This window comes from Cyprinus carpio, chromosome B6 (genome assembly GCF_018340385.1).
Source record: "Cyprinus carpio isolate SPL01 chromosome B6, ASM1834038v1, whole genome shotgun sequence".
Taxonomy (NCBI): domain Eukaryota; kingdom Metazoa; phylum Chordata; class Actinopteri; order Cypriniformes; family Cyprinidae; genus Cyprinus; species Cyprinus carpio.
This window is the reverse complement of record NC_056602.1, coordinates 18,533,090-18,550,700: the sequence shown is the minus strand read 5'-3', so window position 1 is coordinate 18,550,700 and position 17,611 is coordinate 18,533,090. Positions and strand designations below refer to the sequence as shown.

Below are 17,611 nucleotides of genomic sequence, written 5' to 3'. Positions count from 1 at the left end.
GGAAATTTGATTGTGGAATCACAAGGACAGGCTGTGACAAGATGTGGGTTTGAAAAAGAACAAAATGTAATGTGTGATCAATTATAAATAATTATGCCAGAAATGCAGTTTTCTTTCTGTGGAATATATCCAGAGATTTTGCTGCCCTCAGTGTCATTTAATAGTTTTTTTTTTTTTTTTTTTAAATAGATATTTTAAGAAAATTCATCATGTGATTTATGTATAGGTCAGGGAGCATGATTAAGTGCATTAATTTTCTTTTTCATTTTTTGTTAAGAATTAATCATACTAAATTGACAGCTCGAAACTAGCAATTACAAAGCTAGTAATTACTTTTAAAAAAAAAACAAAACTACTTGTGAATGAAGAGTTTAGTATGTTCATTGTGTTTTCAGAGTGTCCATTTCACTAAACTCTGACCCTACACGCTTAAAGTTACTGTGGTTTTGCATGTGATCTTACTACAAAGGCATGTGCACACACTAATCCAAACACATAATTTGCTTTTCCTCTGGTACTCACCTGATCATATAATGACCCTCTGTCCGCACTTCACTAAGTGTGTGGGAGGAAAGAGCTTCCCTCTCCACGTCTCTCTCTCTCCCCACTACACATATATTTTCTTCCATGCCCATGTTTGTTATCTTTCCTGTTCTGCTTCTTCTGTGATGTCGGAGGCAAGAAGAGAGAGAGAGAGGAGAGATGGTGATTAATACACATATATACTGTATGTATGGCAGTGGGAATGGCAGTGTTCTGCCTATAGACGATAATCCCTCTTGCTTTTGTTCCTGCAGTCCCTTGAGATGAACAGAGCCGCTGCTAATGCATCACTGTACTGAAGAAAAACCCTTCACAATCTCATTAGACTTTCATTACTGAATATACTGGTATTAGACTTACTATTTGCCTTGTACAAAACACAGACGCCTTATTTGGACAGGAAGGGGAGGCATAAAGAATAGGACATTTTGTGCTTGTTGCTGCAGTATGATTGAATAGTAAGAAGAGAAAATGTGTATTTTATGTGCGTGTGTATTTTTTATGTTTTGGGGTAAAGCAGAGCGTTGTGAACAGAATGGCACAGAAGGGAGTGAAGGGGTGGGGCCTTTTTGCTCCCCCATTCATATTATGCAAATAGCTCTGAGTCTGTGTGCGTCTGATTGGCTGGCTGGATGTGTTGCTGGCTGATAGGACAGATAAAGCAGCATTCAGCAGTGAGGCGCTGGGAAGAGGAGGAGGAGAGCTTACAAGGAACAAGAGAGCGAGAAACGGAAGATACAGAAGGCTTCTATGTATAGCACAAGCAAAGAAAAGAAATACAGCTATTTTATTCCTTTAACCACTTGCATGTGCACTGATAGAAGGCAGTACAAGCGGGAGATTTAAATGACAAGATTGAATGTGGCTGAATTGTGAATCTGCCGTTGCAGCCCCTCCGGCAGGCAGCCCATTCACAAACAGCGGACCACTTCAAGCGCTTTGACAGGGGAGAAGATGAGGAGATTCTGAGTGACACTCTTCCTGCATGGAATTTTCATCTTGTCCCCCGACCTCGACTGTTTTTCGGGAGACCAATCTTGGCTGTGGACCAGCTGAGGAAGCTGAATAAAGCAGGGGAGATATGCGAAGAAAAAGCAGACAAGCAATCAGCGTGAGTGCAGCGTCTGTTTGCACCTGCCACTGAAAAGACAGCTCTGCTAGCACAGCTTTTGTCGTTCGCCTGCCTTCCTGGCGAATGAAAGACAGAGGCCTCTCGGCCGAGGGGAATGGAATCCAGCCATGCGGCTCTGACTGGAGTTGTTGTTTGCCTTGTGCTGTCAGTGGGCAGCCAGTGCCTGTGTTTTCCTGCTGTTGCTACTGACTGTTTCTAGATTATCTCAAGAGTGTAGGCTGAAAATATTCTCTGCTTGCTTCCTCCCTTCCACTTTTACCCACTCTCGGGTTGAAGCAAGTGATAAACAACTAATTTGATCACTTGAATAAACCTACTAGGTGAATGGAAAAGCACTGGGAGGGTTAAACTATATTTGGTCGGTTTAATGCAGTACATTGCACCTTAGACTAATTATGCATCTCTGGAGGACTGCGCTGGCCTGAATATTTTTCTATTTTCATCCCCTGATGTGCCATTTTTATCATTAACTGTCCACTGTTTATGCAGAGGCTGTAGTTTCCATAGAAATGAAGATATCTGGGAATCTCTGGAGACTGAGTGTGTCGGAGTGAGGTAAAGGAGAGGTAAAGGAGAAGGAATTGGTTGTGATTTTTTTTGTGTTTGGTTAAGAGTTGGTTTTGAAGATGTTTTGGTTGGATTTGGTTTGTGTGTGAATGAAGGAAGAATTTCAGGGAGACGCATATTTTCCAGCCATTCCTCATTCCGACGAAGCGAAGATACCGACAGATACAGAGACACTGTTCTGAAAGCTATCCTTTCTCTGAACCACCAGAAGCAAACAGTGAACGGGGAACAACAATGTTGAGCCATTGAAATGCTCTCCTGCTGTCAGTTGACCTACTAAGTGTCCTCATGTTTAACTGTGTTCTTTAAATTTTTCAGTTTAAGGAATACCTGTTAAAAATCTATACTAGGACATTGTTTTTTTTATGAGTTCCTGTCAATTTTAGGTGAGAAAAGTTACAAACAAGACTGTTGCAGCATGCAGGAAAAATTGTTCAGTAGTCATTTGCTAATCTTATAGGATGATTACATCTGTGTTTTGCTGTGGATGAGCATGACATCAGCAAAGAGCAAATTCCCAGTACTGATACCCAAAGCCGGGTCTCTGTCAGATCATTTGTGCCTCACAGAATTCTGATAAATCTTGGGTAGAAGACTGTATCCTTGATTAGGAAAGTAGGACAACTTCACTAAAGTTGGAATCCGATACAAGACAATAAGATGGATGACTCCAGTATATTAAGGAGGAGAGGCCTTCAGGTAAGGATGAATGATGCATATAACATAATCATAAGGTTTTCCTTCAGTTTACTCCAGTTTAAACTGTCCGACTAGTCACATTTCATCCTTCCCATTTGCATCCTTTCTTAGTCTTCACGGTTGCTGTGATGTGTCAGCAAATTCATACATTTTAAGCACTGCAGAAAGCAAGAAAACTCTGCCTTGGGATCAAATTATCCAGTTTTGTCAAGCAGTGTGAACCTTTCGAATGTGTCTCGGTGATAACAGATTGCCGTGCTTCAAATTAATTCAGGGCTAAATTCTGCATTTTTTTCCCCTTCTCGTATCTGCTTGTCTGTCTCTCATTCTTTGAATGATTTGCTTACTAGCTTTCCTATTTGAATTACAGGAACTGTGTCAATAGTCATCATCATGACTCGGTGTTCTAAATGGGTACAAACTTTTTGTTTGGACAGCTGAACAAAGACTGAATCAGACTGAGTTAGAATGTGAACAGATAAAGTGATTTAGACTGCCATTAATGCTAGAAATGAGGAGCAGAAACCATATCTGCTGTAGTAAACCTCAAATCCCCCTTTTCATGGGGCCAAACTCAATTCTTTGTTGGGGCAGTTATCATGTACAGTACATACCTCCCCCCACCCTGTGTGACAAGAACAGTGTGAGGCATTCTGGCTTTGACTTGCCTGACACAACACAAACATGCTTGTGTATATATATAGACACAAATTAACACTTAATCACCTGACGCTGATGCTTAACTAGGGAGTGTAATAGCACACATCACCAAAAATATTCCTGGCTTTTTGCATGCCTACCACTTTCCACTCTTCGGTCTTGTTTTTTTTCTGTAACATTATAACAGTTCAAGAGTGTGTTGTGTAACTGCATTTACTGTCAATTCACTAGTTAACCTGAGTAGATGACGACTGCTCTGTTAAATTTGAGAACATTGCCCCTTGATGTCAAGTACACTGTCAAGAGATATATAAGGTTGTTTATTTAAATATTTAGTATCAACTCTAATTGAACTACAGCGTTATCTACGCAATGCAGTGCAGGATTCAGAAGCTATTTGGTTGTGTAATTTATCTCCTTGTCCTCAGGGTTATTAGTGGGAAGATAAGATGTTGGTAAACAAGATGAAAAGAAAATTGACCATGTCCTGCTGTTATTCAGATAATAATGTGAAATGGAGCTGTGCAGGATTGCACTGAAGTATCTTTCACTGGAAAGGCATTTCACTGTTGAAGTATTATTGTATTCAGGAGGTGTGTTGTTCCTGATTGTGTGTGTACTTTTGTGTTACAAGCATCAAGAGCAGCACGTCGCAGTTCGTTTCCATTCCAGTTAATAGTGGGGGTTTTAAGGCACTTTGTGGTTCTCAGTGCTGTCTTTTGTGCTAGGGTGTCTGTGCTTTTGGCCGCTGGCTGTGGAGATGGATGTGGTTGAGCTGAGCTCTGTGTTGTGTCTGTTCACTCAGCTGTGCAGTGAGGAGGTTTTGTCTCGGTAAATCCACCGTAGGGCTTTCTGTCTGCCAGAACCGGACAGTGAGATGAAGCAGCGGGCTTATTCTGCTATCTACTGTAACATCTCATTAAACTTCATATCCTGTTTCTACAATCACTCCGAGTCTGTCAGCAGAATCTGAACACCACCACTATAAACACATACACTACTCTTCAAAAAAATCTGGAATCAATAAGATGATTTTGAAAAAATTCTCCTATGCTCACCAAGTCTGTGCTCTTTTATTTAAAAATAACAGTAAAAACAGTAATATTTAGAAATTTTATTATAATTTCAATCTAAATATATATTTTATGATTATACAGTAAAATTGATTTTTAGATATCATTTTATTTTTTATAACAATGTAAAAGTATTTACTGTCAGATCTGATCAATTCAATGCGTCCATGCTAAATAAAAGTATTAATTTTCTTAAAAAATAATAATAACAATAATTCTTATCCCAAACTTTTAAATGGTAACTTATATTCACTTGGGGTCTTTTGAGATCCATATTTTTTACGGACATATTGACTGATTGCTGATGAATAGGTCATTATGGCTTTAAGCCACGTATCCCCTTAATGCTCTAAAGTGGTCTGGGCAGTTAGTCACATGGGGACCAAGCCCAATATTGCTAGCCAGTGCGAGACACAGTGCCCTTGAAAGCCACATTTGGCAGTGTTCATGAGAAGAGGTTAAAGGCTGAGGGGGAGACTAAATCTCTGTAATGCTTCTGAGTGGTCTCCTGAGGCCCAGGCCTGTTTAATGATTTTTCCTCAATGTCAGTGGTCATCCACGTGCTCCTGACAATCAAACACTCTTTGGTCACAGCTTTAAATTGTTTGTTAGGCACTAAAGCATGGCGTGACAGCCCTAATCAAACTATGTTTCTGACAGGTAATGTAACTTAAATGTAGGCTGTTTGCTTAACAATGTAGCAATGTAGTACATTAGTTTGGAATATGGAGCCACAGGAGGCCTTCAGTTATTATCATTTTAGTGCTTCAAGCACAATTCATGTTAGATAAACAGGGGCTTTGTAGTGCATTTGCATATTGATTTTAAGCTCTCTACACACAATGTATTTGATCAAAGTGTACACTAAACAATGTTCAGTGTATCTTTAGGTAGTTGATGATATCCAGTCCTAAAATATGTAAACTTTTTTTTAAAAGTGTATTGAATTTTACATTCTAAAATAGTAATGCAAAACTAAATGATGCTTTTTGTTGCCAGAAACCTTGACCAGCAAGAAATAGCATTAACCTAGCATAACAAATTTATGATATAACATTTAAACACTTTGCAGCCTTAAATCTTTATTTAAAAACATGAAAGCTTAATACTTCGGTCATTTTCAAAAGTTAAGTAGAGTTTGTCCTGTTACATCATTTCAGGGTTTGTGCTCTCTCTTATTCCTTTATTTTTAGAAAAACTTCTTTACAAAGTATGAACATGTCCCTCCATCCAGCTCATATCTCAGTTCCAAGGATTAGAAGTATAATTTCATTTGAAGTCAAAGTGAAATAAAGAACTTTTTTTTGTTTGTTTGTTTTTTTGTGAGAGGTGGTAGCTAGTTAAGCTGTGTTTGCTCATCAGTTTTATCTGTTGTGATGTTAGGATTGATTTTTGCTCATGATTACTCAGGTGAAAGTATTCATAGGACTTCAGTTTTGCCTGTTACATGCTCTTATGTGACACAACACACTAATAGATGCCCCTATATTGCTTGGAATGTGTTGTTAAGATAGGCCTATTATCTAATTCACACCCTGCAATGTCAGGAATTTAATCGGTGAACTGTACCCTTTACTAAGACGTTAGCACTGGGAATGCAGGTCTCGGTTCTCCAGCTCTATAGTTTGTGTTGATGAGCTAGAGATAGAGGTGTTGGCATTGGGGCTTTTGGTCTTCAGGTGCAGATGAGCTGTGGAGGAGTGGAGCGTAGAGGTGCCGTTGGGCTCTTCATCTTTGTGTTTCTCCCATTTCCTGACAGGTTAGTGTTAAATTGTTCTTATGCCCTGGTGCGTTTGTAGGCGAGGATTTCAGACATCAGGAGATTGTACCTGCGGGCTGTATTGAATCGGAAAAGAAAGGGAGGAGGTGATGAAGAGGGTGCAGTGTTTGGGGGATGAGATCTTTAGGAGGTAGTTGAGGTTGTAATGGCACATATTTGGACTCCTATTGCTTTTTATTAACCGCAACAGTCTGGTGCAATGACCCACTTTATGCTTATTCATTTTCAACTGTTGGCCCCGATAAAAGAGCTTTTCTCTCCCTTCTTTCAACTGGAGATTCACATATGTATTTATGTATGTATGTATGTATTTTATATATATATATATATATATGTATATATATATATATATATATGTGTATGTGTATGTGTTTTTTTATTTTGATTTTTTTTTTTTTTTTCTTTTTAAGTTTTTATGGGTCTTAATGATTAAATCTATGCCATCTTTTGGAATATCTGACGGTCATGTACCATAGTTCTTAGCTGTAGCGTTTGTTATAATAAGACTAGCCTATTAATCATTACCAGGCCAATAATGACTTTTTTTTTTTAAATTAATCAATATCTATATCAATATGAAGAAACAACTGCCTGTACATTTAAAACCAATAGCTACAACATGCCACAGTTGTAATAGGCCTATAAATCCATAGGGAAAAACTATTTCCTTAAGAAGTTATCTAATATAAATTCTATAAGTTAGACTAAATTTTACACAATAAATAAGCCTACAATAAAACATGATAAATTCTAGTAAAGGTGGTCATGAGTAGTTTGAAAAGATTTTAGTGCTGGTTCAAGAGTTATTTTTTTAGACACTTTCTAGGTGTACTTTCGAATTTCCTGTACTTGCTAGTTTTGGTTATTGGGGAGGTTATATATATACTGTATATTAGGGATGCTCCGATCCGCCTTTTTCGTCTCCGATTCCGATCCGATACCAGTGAAGTTTTTTTCCCCCCATTTAAATAAATGTAGAATTTATATAACTCTGGATGTGGAACATTAAAAAGTGCCAAGCACAAAGGGAAGAGAAATTGATGCATAGTGTATTATATCTGTGCAACAGTTATTGAGCCTTTCTTTTAACAGTTTTAAATTTCAGTTACTGTGCATGTTAAAAACAATTTATAGTCTTTTCTACGCCCGTGTTTTGTTCTCTCAGGTACGTGGTAGCAAGTAGCAAAACAACATTAAACTCCAGCAAGAAGATAAAGTCCTTTTTACAAAATCATAGACATGTATTTACAAATCAAGTATAATAATGGGAACACAGAATGATCTTGGAGAGAGCTTTACTGAGCTGACTGTCGTTACCAAACGCGACCAGGGTTTAAAGGCTGAACGAATGACTGACAGCCACAGCGGAGAAAAGAGTTTGTTTGAACTTTAATGTAAGTTAAATATTTATATGTAGCTCACATTAAGCTATCGTATGGCTTCAGAATACAGAATAATTCGCACAATCGAGAGAAAAAAACAACAACTCAGATTTGGATCGGCCCTCTCTGACCAATACCCAATCCGAGAGAAATGGCAGTATCGTAGCCGATACCAGGTATGAATATCAGATCGGCACATCCCTAATAAATAAATAAATAAATATATAATATATATATATATATGTAATGTGATGTAATTATATATATATATATATATATAATTAATTGCATTACACTACAGAAAGTGTCAAGAAAGCAAACATAGATCTTCCTGATCATCAAGAGAGGGTATACATGTGCAGGAATTATTTGTTTTAAATCTAAGCCCCCTGGTTCCCACTCTATTTACACCTTATTTTGTGTTTTTTATCTTTTCTGGAGGACTACCAATACTGAAGCAAAAGGTTCTAATTCAGCAAGGAATTATCATATTGGGGCAGTGTAAGCAAAACAGCAGCAAAACAAAAAATCTGCTTTTACTTTAGCAAATTGAAAGTAGTCAAAAAGGTTTCAAGGTGTCTTAGTCAGGCACAGTTGTTCTAAAAGGAATGGTGTAAGGCTGGTGTTTGGAGTGCATGTTGGACACTGACCGTTATGGTCTGCTCCAGGATCCTACCAACAGATAGTGATGAGAACAGAAGGCCATTAGCCTGCAGCCGCTCAGTGAGCTGGTACGGAGTCAGACTGTGCATTCTCAAGAAATCAATACAGGCTGCATCTCAGGCTGGGCAGGTAAGAGAGACATTAAAGGTTTTTAATCAGTGCTTTTATTCATTAAAAAAAAAAGTGTGTCGAGAGTGGAATTTTTGAGGGCCATCTAAAAGTATCATCTTTGTCACTGGATTTGTTCGTTTATTTCAGTATGTATGTTAAATTTTGCTATACTTTATGAAGTTTTCAATCTTCTCAACATTTATAGCCATATTTTGGTATAACAACAGAACTATGACAAAGAGATCTTCCCTTTTGTTGTGCTGTGTGCTTGATGTGATGTATTTCATTTCTAGGAATGATCTCCATACTAGAGTAACAAATCACTTTCTGAAGCCATTAAAGTCTAAATCACAGGATATTTGTCATGCATAATGTTAAAGCTTACTACCAACACAACAGTATCCATATTGAAATTTGGTAGTTGTGGTCATGTTTCATCTGCTTGGACCCCAATTATTGCTGCTCTCTTTTTATTGATGTGCTCTTGTAACCTTCAGCTCAGAAAATCATAACATGAATTTCAAAACCAACATTTTGTCATTTTGTTTCTTTATGTCTCTTAGTCAATTCCTAGCTGGAGGCATGACTGACAATTTGCGATTACTGACGCAGTATTGTATTTTGTCACTGTAAAAAAAGAACATTCATGGCTATTGAGCTGCTAAATAACTCGTGACCGCACTCTGACCAGAACAGGCGCTTACTAAGAAGCTAAAGGGATAGTTTCTGATGACTCAACAATGTATTAGAACCGGCATTAGTCTAGATTCCCCTGAGATTTACATTCTATTTAATATCTCACTTTTAATGCAGCATTAGTCTAAAGAATAGCTTGATATCATAATTGAAGGATAAAGGCCCATTAGTTTCAGCAGGCACTTAGTGTACACTAAGAATAGCTGTTTAGAATGAATGTACCATGTTTCCTATTGCAGACGTTGTCCTAACCCCCTCTTCAGCCCCTGAATGAGACATGCTAGAATGAACACCACCACTGTGGAAGTCATATTACTCTAGTACACTGCACATTGATTGAAGTAAGCTCACTCTGTAAGGTTGTTCAGACTGCAGAAATGCCCGTGTCCTAGTTTTGTCTGTGCTCATAACAGTACAGTGCACTCTAAACACTCAGAGGTGGTAAGATCTTTTTCACTGTACCTTTTTCCTAGTACTTGTTTCTCTGAAAATTAGTTCCTCACTGGAACTTGTTTTGCATGTTTTTGTAATATGATAGTGCTGTTTCATGATTATCTGATTATCAACGTCCAGGAAAAACAATAGCAAAAAAGTGTGTAGCAAGACAAATGTGAGAAGGAAGAAAAATAATAAATAAAAAAGACCGTACAATTTTTTTTCCCAACATTTTTGCATCTCATCCATTTGTTGTGGCATATATATTTTTGGTTGCTCTGTTAGCACAGTAAAGCCTTGTCTTTTTCTAAGATAGTTGTGACTGCTTAACGAACCTGCACTTTAAAGCGCAAGGGGTGTGAATGATTGCACTGTTGTCTACATTACACATTTCACCATGCACCTACTTGGGGTAGTGAGGCAATGCTGCCAGCCCCCCGTCAAAGATTTGAATAAATGCATTAAGAGCACAGCAATAAGCTCACTTTGAGACCAACGTGAGAGCATGAGATCATCGTTTTAGACTGAATAGAGAAGGAGGGGTGAAGGGGAAAATGCCAGAAAGAGAGTGGACTCAGCTGCCAGAGATTGAAACACACACATACACAAACCCAGGCTTGGATTGGTGGCTTCACAGCAGACAGTATTACTTAGTGGTAATGAATTCTGCTCTTCAAGCGGCCTTAATCAGAGTTGTCCCCCTTGTCTTTGAGATAAGCCATTAAGATAGACAGTAAAAGACATTCAATCAATGACAAATGGGTTAAAAATCCTGTTTAATCATAGTCATAGATCACAAACTGTGGAAGAGATTCAAAGTCAGCATGAAACTGTATGCACAACTAATTGTGCTTGTGTAATGTGACATTTTACGGTGAATCAAGATATTCGCTAAGAAAGAAATGTAGGGAGGGGAATGATTTTATTCATCAGGAATTGATTGCATTTTGAAAAATGGTTGGTACATGTCAGAATGGAGCCAGATCGAGTTTCCAGTGAGTTGTGGAGAAATTGTCTCAATATGCTCTATTCTTTGTCAAATATATTATTGTTTTCTGTTATTGCCATAATGTTTATTGGACTGTTAACAACATTATGTTATCATCATGTTTTGCATCAAGGACAGTAGTAGCCTCTAAATGCATGATCTGTTTGGCTATTGATTAACATTTTCTGTATCTGCATGAACTAGACAACACCAACTGAAAAGGAAGGTAATTTCAGAGCCAGAATTAGTCATTGCATTTTGATAAAAGATCTGAAACAAAGTTTTTTTTTTTTTTTTTTTTTTTAGTATTGATTTGGAATGACGTAGCTTAATGAATCATTTACAGTAAGACCAGGAATGTGTTAAGAAAGTACAGTAAATGGGGTCAGTTTTGATTTCATGTTGGCTTAGGGGTTAAATGAGAGGTTTTCAATAAAGTGCTCTACTGAAGCTGTTCTCTTTCAGACACTTCATCAAGGACCCAGACAAGCAGCAATAAAAAAACTTGCATTTATTAAAAGCCTGCCACAGATATATAGTTAGTGAAACTAAATCAGTTCTATATTGATCTTGATTTTCTGGTGTGGCAGTAAAATTTGCCCATTAAGATTGTTTTTATTGGTTTGTGGGTGAAGAATAGAGGAGGATGCCTGAATAGTGTCTAGACACCCCTCTGCCCACACTTGGCCGTAGGCTAAATACTGTTTCCAAACAGAGTTTCACAAAAACAACACATTTGGACAAACAAGGACAGTGTACTTCTTTTTTACACTTAAAACTAACAATTCTCTCCCGATGGAAACTATAATACTGTGGCCGCCACTTTTCTTTGTCTCTGTTTTTTTTTTCTTCCATTCTCTTCTTTCTCATTTTCCCTGTTGTCTGGCACTTGAAGTCAGTGGTCTTTGCAGTAGCACCTCTCTCAGTAGGCATTAATCAGATGCACAGCAAAATAGCAGTATGTTGGTAGCGTGTCTGTCTGGTCGCGCTGTTGGGGGTGGTTTTTGAACGTCTGCCTCTCTTGTGGTGTCCTCCCTGGGGAGCCAGACCTCCGTCTACCCTCACACAGCCGTTTCTCCTTCAGCTTCTAGTAATGAGCACCATTGCTCCTTTTGTCTCTATGTGTATCTGGCATCTCTTCTGCCGTCCATAACATGTTCATGGGCTTCATGCCTTGATGGCTTTTTCCCTACATTGGTTCTTTTATTCGTCTGGGTGTGGCTTGTTGCCATCATCTACTGTTTTCTCAGTCTATTTTCTCTTCCCATTATTTTTTCATTTAAAATTCTTCTTTGTGATTTCATTTTCCTGTTTTGTGTTCATTTTTTACTACAAGAGCACATTCGTATCTTCCGGAGAGGTGCATTTTAGTGGTTGTTTATTATTCTGGAAAATTCTGTAGCTGTTTTCTTTGACCAAGACAAATGAGCTTCGTTCTCTAGCATGCAGACATTTGTGCCGATTCTGTGTGCGTGTGTTGGAGGGGGTTTGTGTTCAGGGTTTATGGGGGGTGGCGGATAGTGCCAGAAGTGTGAACTGATGATGTTTGTGTGTCAGGGAGTTTGGTAGCACCTGGGAGTTGAATACTGACAACCGGAGAAGTGTCTGTTCGCCTACTGGTAATGAAGTCAGACTCACTCGCAGTCATGGGGGACAGGAGGAAGAGTGGGAGTATGTCAGAAGCAAAGATGGGACAAATATGACTTCATTACTCTCCTAGAGGAGCATGGGATCTGTTTAGCAGCATTATATAATTTAGAGTACACTTTTCTTTACACTTTTCCTTTACACAATGCTTTGCCCAAACCTTTTGGTAAATAATCATTATATTTTAAGGGTACACAATGATTAAATTGTAAGTTATGTTTGATTATTTATTTTTATGTTCACTAGTAATGCAATAAAATGTAAAAGTTTGGGGTTGATAATATTTTAAAATGTTTTTGAAATACGGATTTTATGTTTGTAAAAAAAAACATTAAATACAGTAATTCTGTGAAATATTATTACAGCGTAATTTTGCAGTGTTGAAAGCAGTTGTGCTGCTTCATATTTTGAAAATCGTGATACTTTTTTTCAAGAAAGTTCAAAATTACAGCATTTATTTTTCAACATTATAATTGTCTTTGCTGTCATTTTACTTTCACTGATCAATTTAAAGGTTTAGTTCACCCAATAATTTAAATTAGTCCATGTTTTACTCACCCTCAAAGCATCCTAGGTGTATCTAGGAGTTATATTAAAAATTGTCTTTGCTATTCAAAGGTTTAGAATGGGAGTAGGCAGGTTTTTTTGTTCAGGAGCCCAAAAGTAGTCAAATAAAGCATGCACATCCATAACAAAACGTGGCTTCCTGTAGTCAATCGATGCGTTTTTGTAAGAAAAATATCCATATTTAAAATGTTATAAATACTTTTCTCTCACTTCCGCTAACTGTCATTACACGCCAGGCATTCCGGTGGATGACGTGATTAGTGACGAATGTGGAAGCGCGGAGGAGTGAGCAAAACAAAAAGCTGGTCATGAATTAGAAGCACAAAACGAGAATTTGTAAAGAAAAATGTAGGACAATTTCGATATAAGCCAAGAGGAGACTGGTTTTCCTTTGATAAAGTAAGGAAACTTTGCTTCCTTTGCTCCTATAAACAAACTCGCAGACTAGCATGTCTCACAGGCATGTGCGTGACGCATACATCCTATGTCATCTGCCCGGAACGGCTTGCACGTATGACAGGAAGCAGAAGTAATTTTCATTTTTGGGTGAACTAACCCTTTAATGCGTCCCTGCAAAACCAAAATATATATATGTATGTATATGTATTTTTATTTTTTTGTTTTACTAACCCTTTATTCTAAAAAAAAAAAAAAACTTTCTGAACCCCAAATTGTCATATTTACTACAAATATAATTTATATTTGTTATATTTTTGCATGTAATATTTTTATACTTGCTAGAAGTAATTAAATTTTTTTTGTGTCAAGTTTTCTATTAATGACTAATTCCTTTTTTTGAAAAGCAAAATTTGCAGTAAGCTAGAAATATTACATTTATAATGTATGATGTAGTTTGTGAGTGCAGCACTGACTTTTCAGTCATTCAAAAATGGGTCAGCGTTTAAAACTTTTCACTTTATGATTCCTTCCTGCTGGCTTACGGTTTCATTAATACATTTGTTAACCTCAAATGGCCAAGTTTTGTAATTTTTTTATTAATACTTTCCCACTCATGAGTGTGACGTTCTATTCCTGCAACTGTCACATAGAGCAAAACAGTACTGAATATCATTACGATCAAACCAAGTGCTGCAGTGTATTGTTCAAACCCCATTGTGGTGAGGCAATACACAATAACGAACAATCCTGCCGACATTGTGTTTTGAAGCATCTCTGTTTGCAACGGGGGGATGACGACTGTCACCCTATATCTAGGAGACAGATGAGCTCTCTTTGAATATCGCAGCTGGCGAGATATACCAATGAGACAGCCTGCTACTACACGTGGAGAGCTTTTCAGAGATCTGACAGAACCTAGCTCCAGCATCGTACTGTTAGCTCGACGCTAATGCAAAATGATCTTTAGAGAAAACAGTGCTGCCGATAGCATAAAGTGCTAAAGTTCAAATAAAGGTAAAAGCAACGCTGTTAAACAAGAAGCGGCTAATACGCTTCCCGCTCAACATGCTGGTACATCATCATTGCATTTTAATTCTTCAGAGGTAAAAAAAAAAAAAAAACACATCTGCCAATCTTCACTCCGGCATTGTGTTTTTCTTCACTCTCCATTATCTCCACTTAGATATTTCATCGAGGAATGTAGATTTAATTTGAATATGCAAATTCTAATTAGGATTAGTGGGGTTTTTTCATGTTCTTTTTTTTTTAATTTCCACAGTTTGATAGTCAGTGTGAATAGCTAGACTGATCACTAGATTAGCATCTGAGTGAGGGAGCGCAGGAGAAGACGGAAAGAGTGAATTAAGGGCTAGACGTCCTCCTCTGCCAAAAGCGTACCACAATAGTAGGGATAATTACTTGGTGCTTCTTTCCAACATCACGAGGAGATCCTCATATATCACGACTGCTAATTGTGCCGGTTTAGCCCTCACGCAGTATGACAGGCGGCTGGCGGCGGCCAAGTTTTCTTTGTGTGCGATGATGATGATGATGATGATGGGGGCATCTCTTAAAATCTGCAGCTGCATCTTTCAGAAGTGTTTCGCAGCATTTCTCTCTGCATCCTTCCGCTTGCCCTCCCTCTGTTCTTTTATTCACTCTTTCCCTCTCCTAAACCTCTTCCCCGTGGCCCCGCCTCAGCCATCTTCCTGTCCTACATACTCCCAGCACCAACTTCAATTAATATGAATGAGCTACAACCCAAATGAAACACACTGTTCTCTCATACGCAACTGGGTGCAGTCTGTTCCATGCATTCTGTTGTAAATGATGACTATGGGAAGGCTGAGATGTTAGAAACTGCATAGCAACACCTTGGTTACCATCTACAACACTCTAGCATTATGATAGTGAGTTATACACGGGCAAAAACCATTCATATTCATTTATATGCTCTTATGGAGCTTTTAGTGATCCTGCACTTGTACATTGTAAACCTAAACATATTAAACTCGTTTTTTTTTTTTTTTTTTTTTTTTTGGTGCAGTTTCCAATAGTCCATCATCCTCTGTTCCAGCCCAACAGTTTTCAATCACTCATTATAATGATGTCTGCTCTGCCACAGGCGCCACATTCTCCTTCTTATGTATATTGTTCTATCTGTGTTACAATGACCCAGTTAATTAATATCCTCCTGGTACATATAACTCTTTGATTTGCCATTCCCTCTCTTTCTCTTTCTTACCCCCGTCACTTTCGTTTACTTGTTCATTGCAAGCAATTAGTCTCGACAGGCTAAGTGCTACGCCCCATTTGCTCCATGAAATGATTAAACAGCCTTAGACCTGCTTTATGCAGTCACTAGACTACACCCTCTTGACCTTTTATTGTTTAAGTATAGTGGCAGGAAGCTTGTCGCTGTCTAAGAGTTCACAATGGGACACTAATGTAGGTTTACTACTGTGCATGCATATTGCCTTTATATTGTATGTATTTATTCAACAAGGATGCATTACATTGTATGACTGACACTAACACTGACAAAAAGCCTCCAAAAAAATAAGCTGGTGAAAATTTTGCTATGCATGTTTTGCTTTTGAACACCTATTATTCGATACCTGGCAATGGAGAAATTTTGCACTCCACATTTAAGTTCTCTGCTGTTCAGATGCAAAGCTGTTGGTTATATTTGCTGAGCTTTTAGCACGTTTTCCTCTCTGCAGCACTTCTGTAGCTCCATAACTGTCCTTTCCCTGGAAACTCAGACCGGGAGCAAGGCCTCCCCTGGGTCCACTGTAATTAGTTCATTAGTCCTGTGTAATGAAATCGGCCAAGACTGCGTCAACGTGTCCAGGGGTGGCAGTGTTCTCGTATCTTTCTCACACCATGTCTTAACCAGGTGTGACTGGATAAAGCTACAAGCGATAAAAGCTATCTCTTCCTTGTTGTTAATTTGAACAAGCAAACAGCAGTGGGGCATTTTGTTCTGCTTCATTCTACTACCACCCACAGTGAAATTTCTTTGGCCTGCTCCACACAACAGTACATGAAATATAAAACATCTCTTAATTGGTTGAATTTGAAGCAGTTTAATTTACAGTACTGCACAGATGTCATATTTACTATTTTTGAAGTGGGCATTATGTATCCATCAAGTTTATCCATCGGCATCTTTAATTTTTTGTTGAGGAAATATGCCAGCAATTCACTCAGAGACTGAAAGAGCCGCTGTGATTGCGGTGCTGTCCTGTACACAGCATGTCACTGTCAGAGGCTGTCCAGTGTCCTTGGTGAGGTCTTGAGGGAACCAGCGAGCTCTGACTTTTTGGCCAGAGCTGTCTGTTTCCAGCCTGGAAGCCTTTGGACACTGACTGTACAGTACATGGCTTGGGACAGGTCAGCACTTTGACAGCTGTTATCAATTCTTTATGCATCAAGTTCACGTGGCTGCATTTTTTTTAGTAGGGCTTGCCAAGGCAAACATCCCTGTTACTACTACTGTACCATATATCATTTTATACTACTAAACTTCATCATATAACTCATCTCACTTTGTTTGTCTGTTTCCAGTTTTTATTTGTCTTGGAGTTAAATTACAGCTGTATAATTTCCAGCTATTTTCCCACATTTTTATTGTAAAGAAAACAATTGTTTATATACTTCTGTTCAAAAGATTTAAAAAATATATATTTTTGTTCACCATTGACAGCAGCAGTGTAATAATATTTCACAATATTTCTGTTTTTACTGTATTTTCTTAATCAAATAAATGCAGACTTGTGAGCATAAGAGACATTTTACAAAAGTCTAAACAACCCCAAACTTTTGAAGGATAGTGTGAACAATTAATTTAATTCATTTTCACAGATACATTTCAAAAAGTGTATATATTTAAATAATTATATTTTAAAACTAAAAATATAAATAGAAAACCATATATTTAATTTTGCTTATTAGACCAAAACAATAACAATGCCTCATGTTATGTAATATAGCAAGAAGTGTTTTTTTTTTTTAATTATATGAGAATGTCTGCACTTTTTGGACCTTTTAAAAACATTTGTATATTAATATATGTATGAAGCGTATCCACAGAGATGTGAGGAGAGGGTGGCGTTGTTTTTGGCTGGTCTTTGGAGTCACAAGGACCCATTTGCATTTTGACCTGCAGTCACAGCAGCTCTGGTTTGTTTCAGTTCTCTAGTACTGCTGTTGCTTTATTATTGAGCACTGTGCTCTTGCTGGGTCAGGTTGATGTGAGTGGAGCCT

The 17,611-nt window shown here is 37.9% G+C and overlaps 1 protein-coding gene across 12 annotated transcripts in view; it reads left to right on the top strand.

Moving 5' to 3' along the window:
* Nucleotides 1–17,611, top strand: part of LOC109058162 (microtubule-associated serine/threonine-protein kinase 2-like) — a 132,419-nt gene that overhangs the window by 59,192 nt on the left and 55,616 nt on the right. Inside the window, exon 1 of one of the 12 annotated variants that reach the window (XM_042726030.1) lies at nt 2,335–2,941. The exons of the other annotated variants lie outside the window; for them this stretch is intronic. Coding sequence (XP_042581964.1) covers nt 2,903–2,941 — 39 coding nt within the window. The 5' untranslated portion in view covers nt 2,335–2,902. Of the gene's footprint in view, nt 1–2,334; nt 2,942–17,611 lie in introns of those variants that run through there. 12 annotated transcript variants of the gene reach the window in all.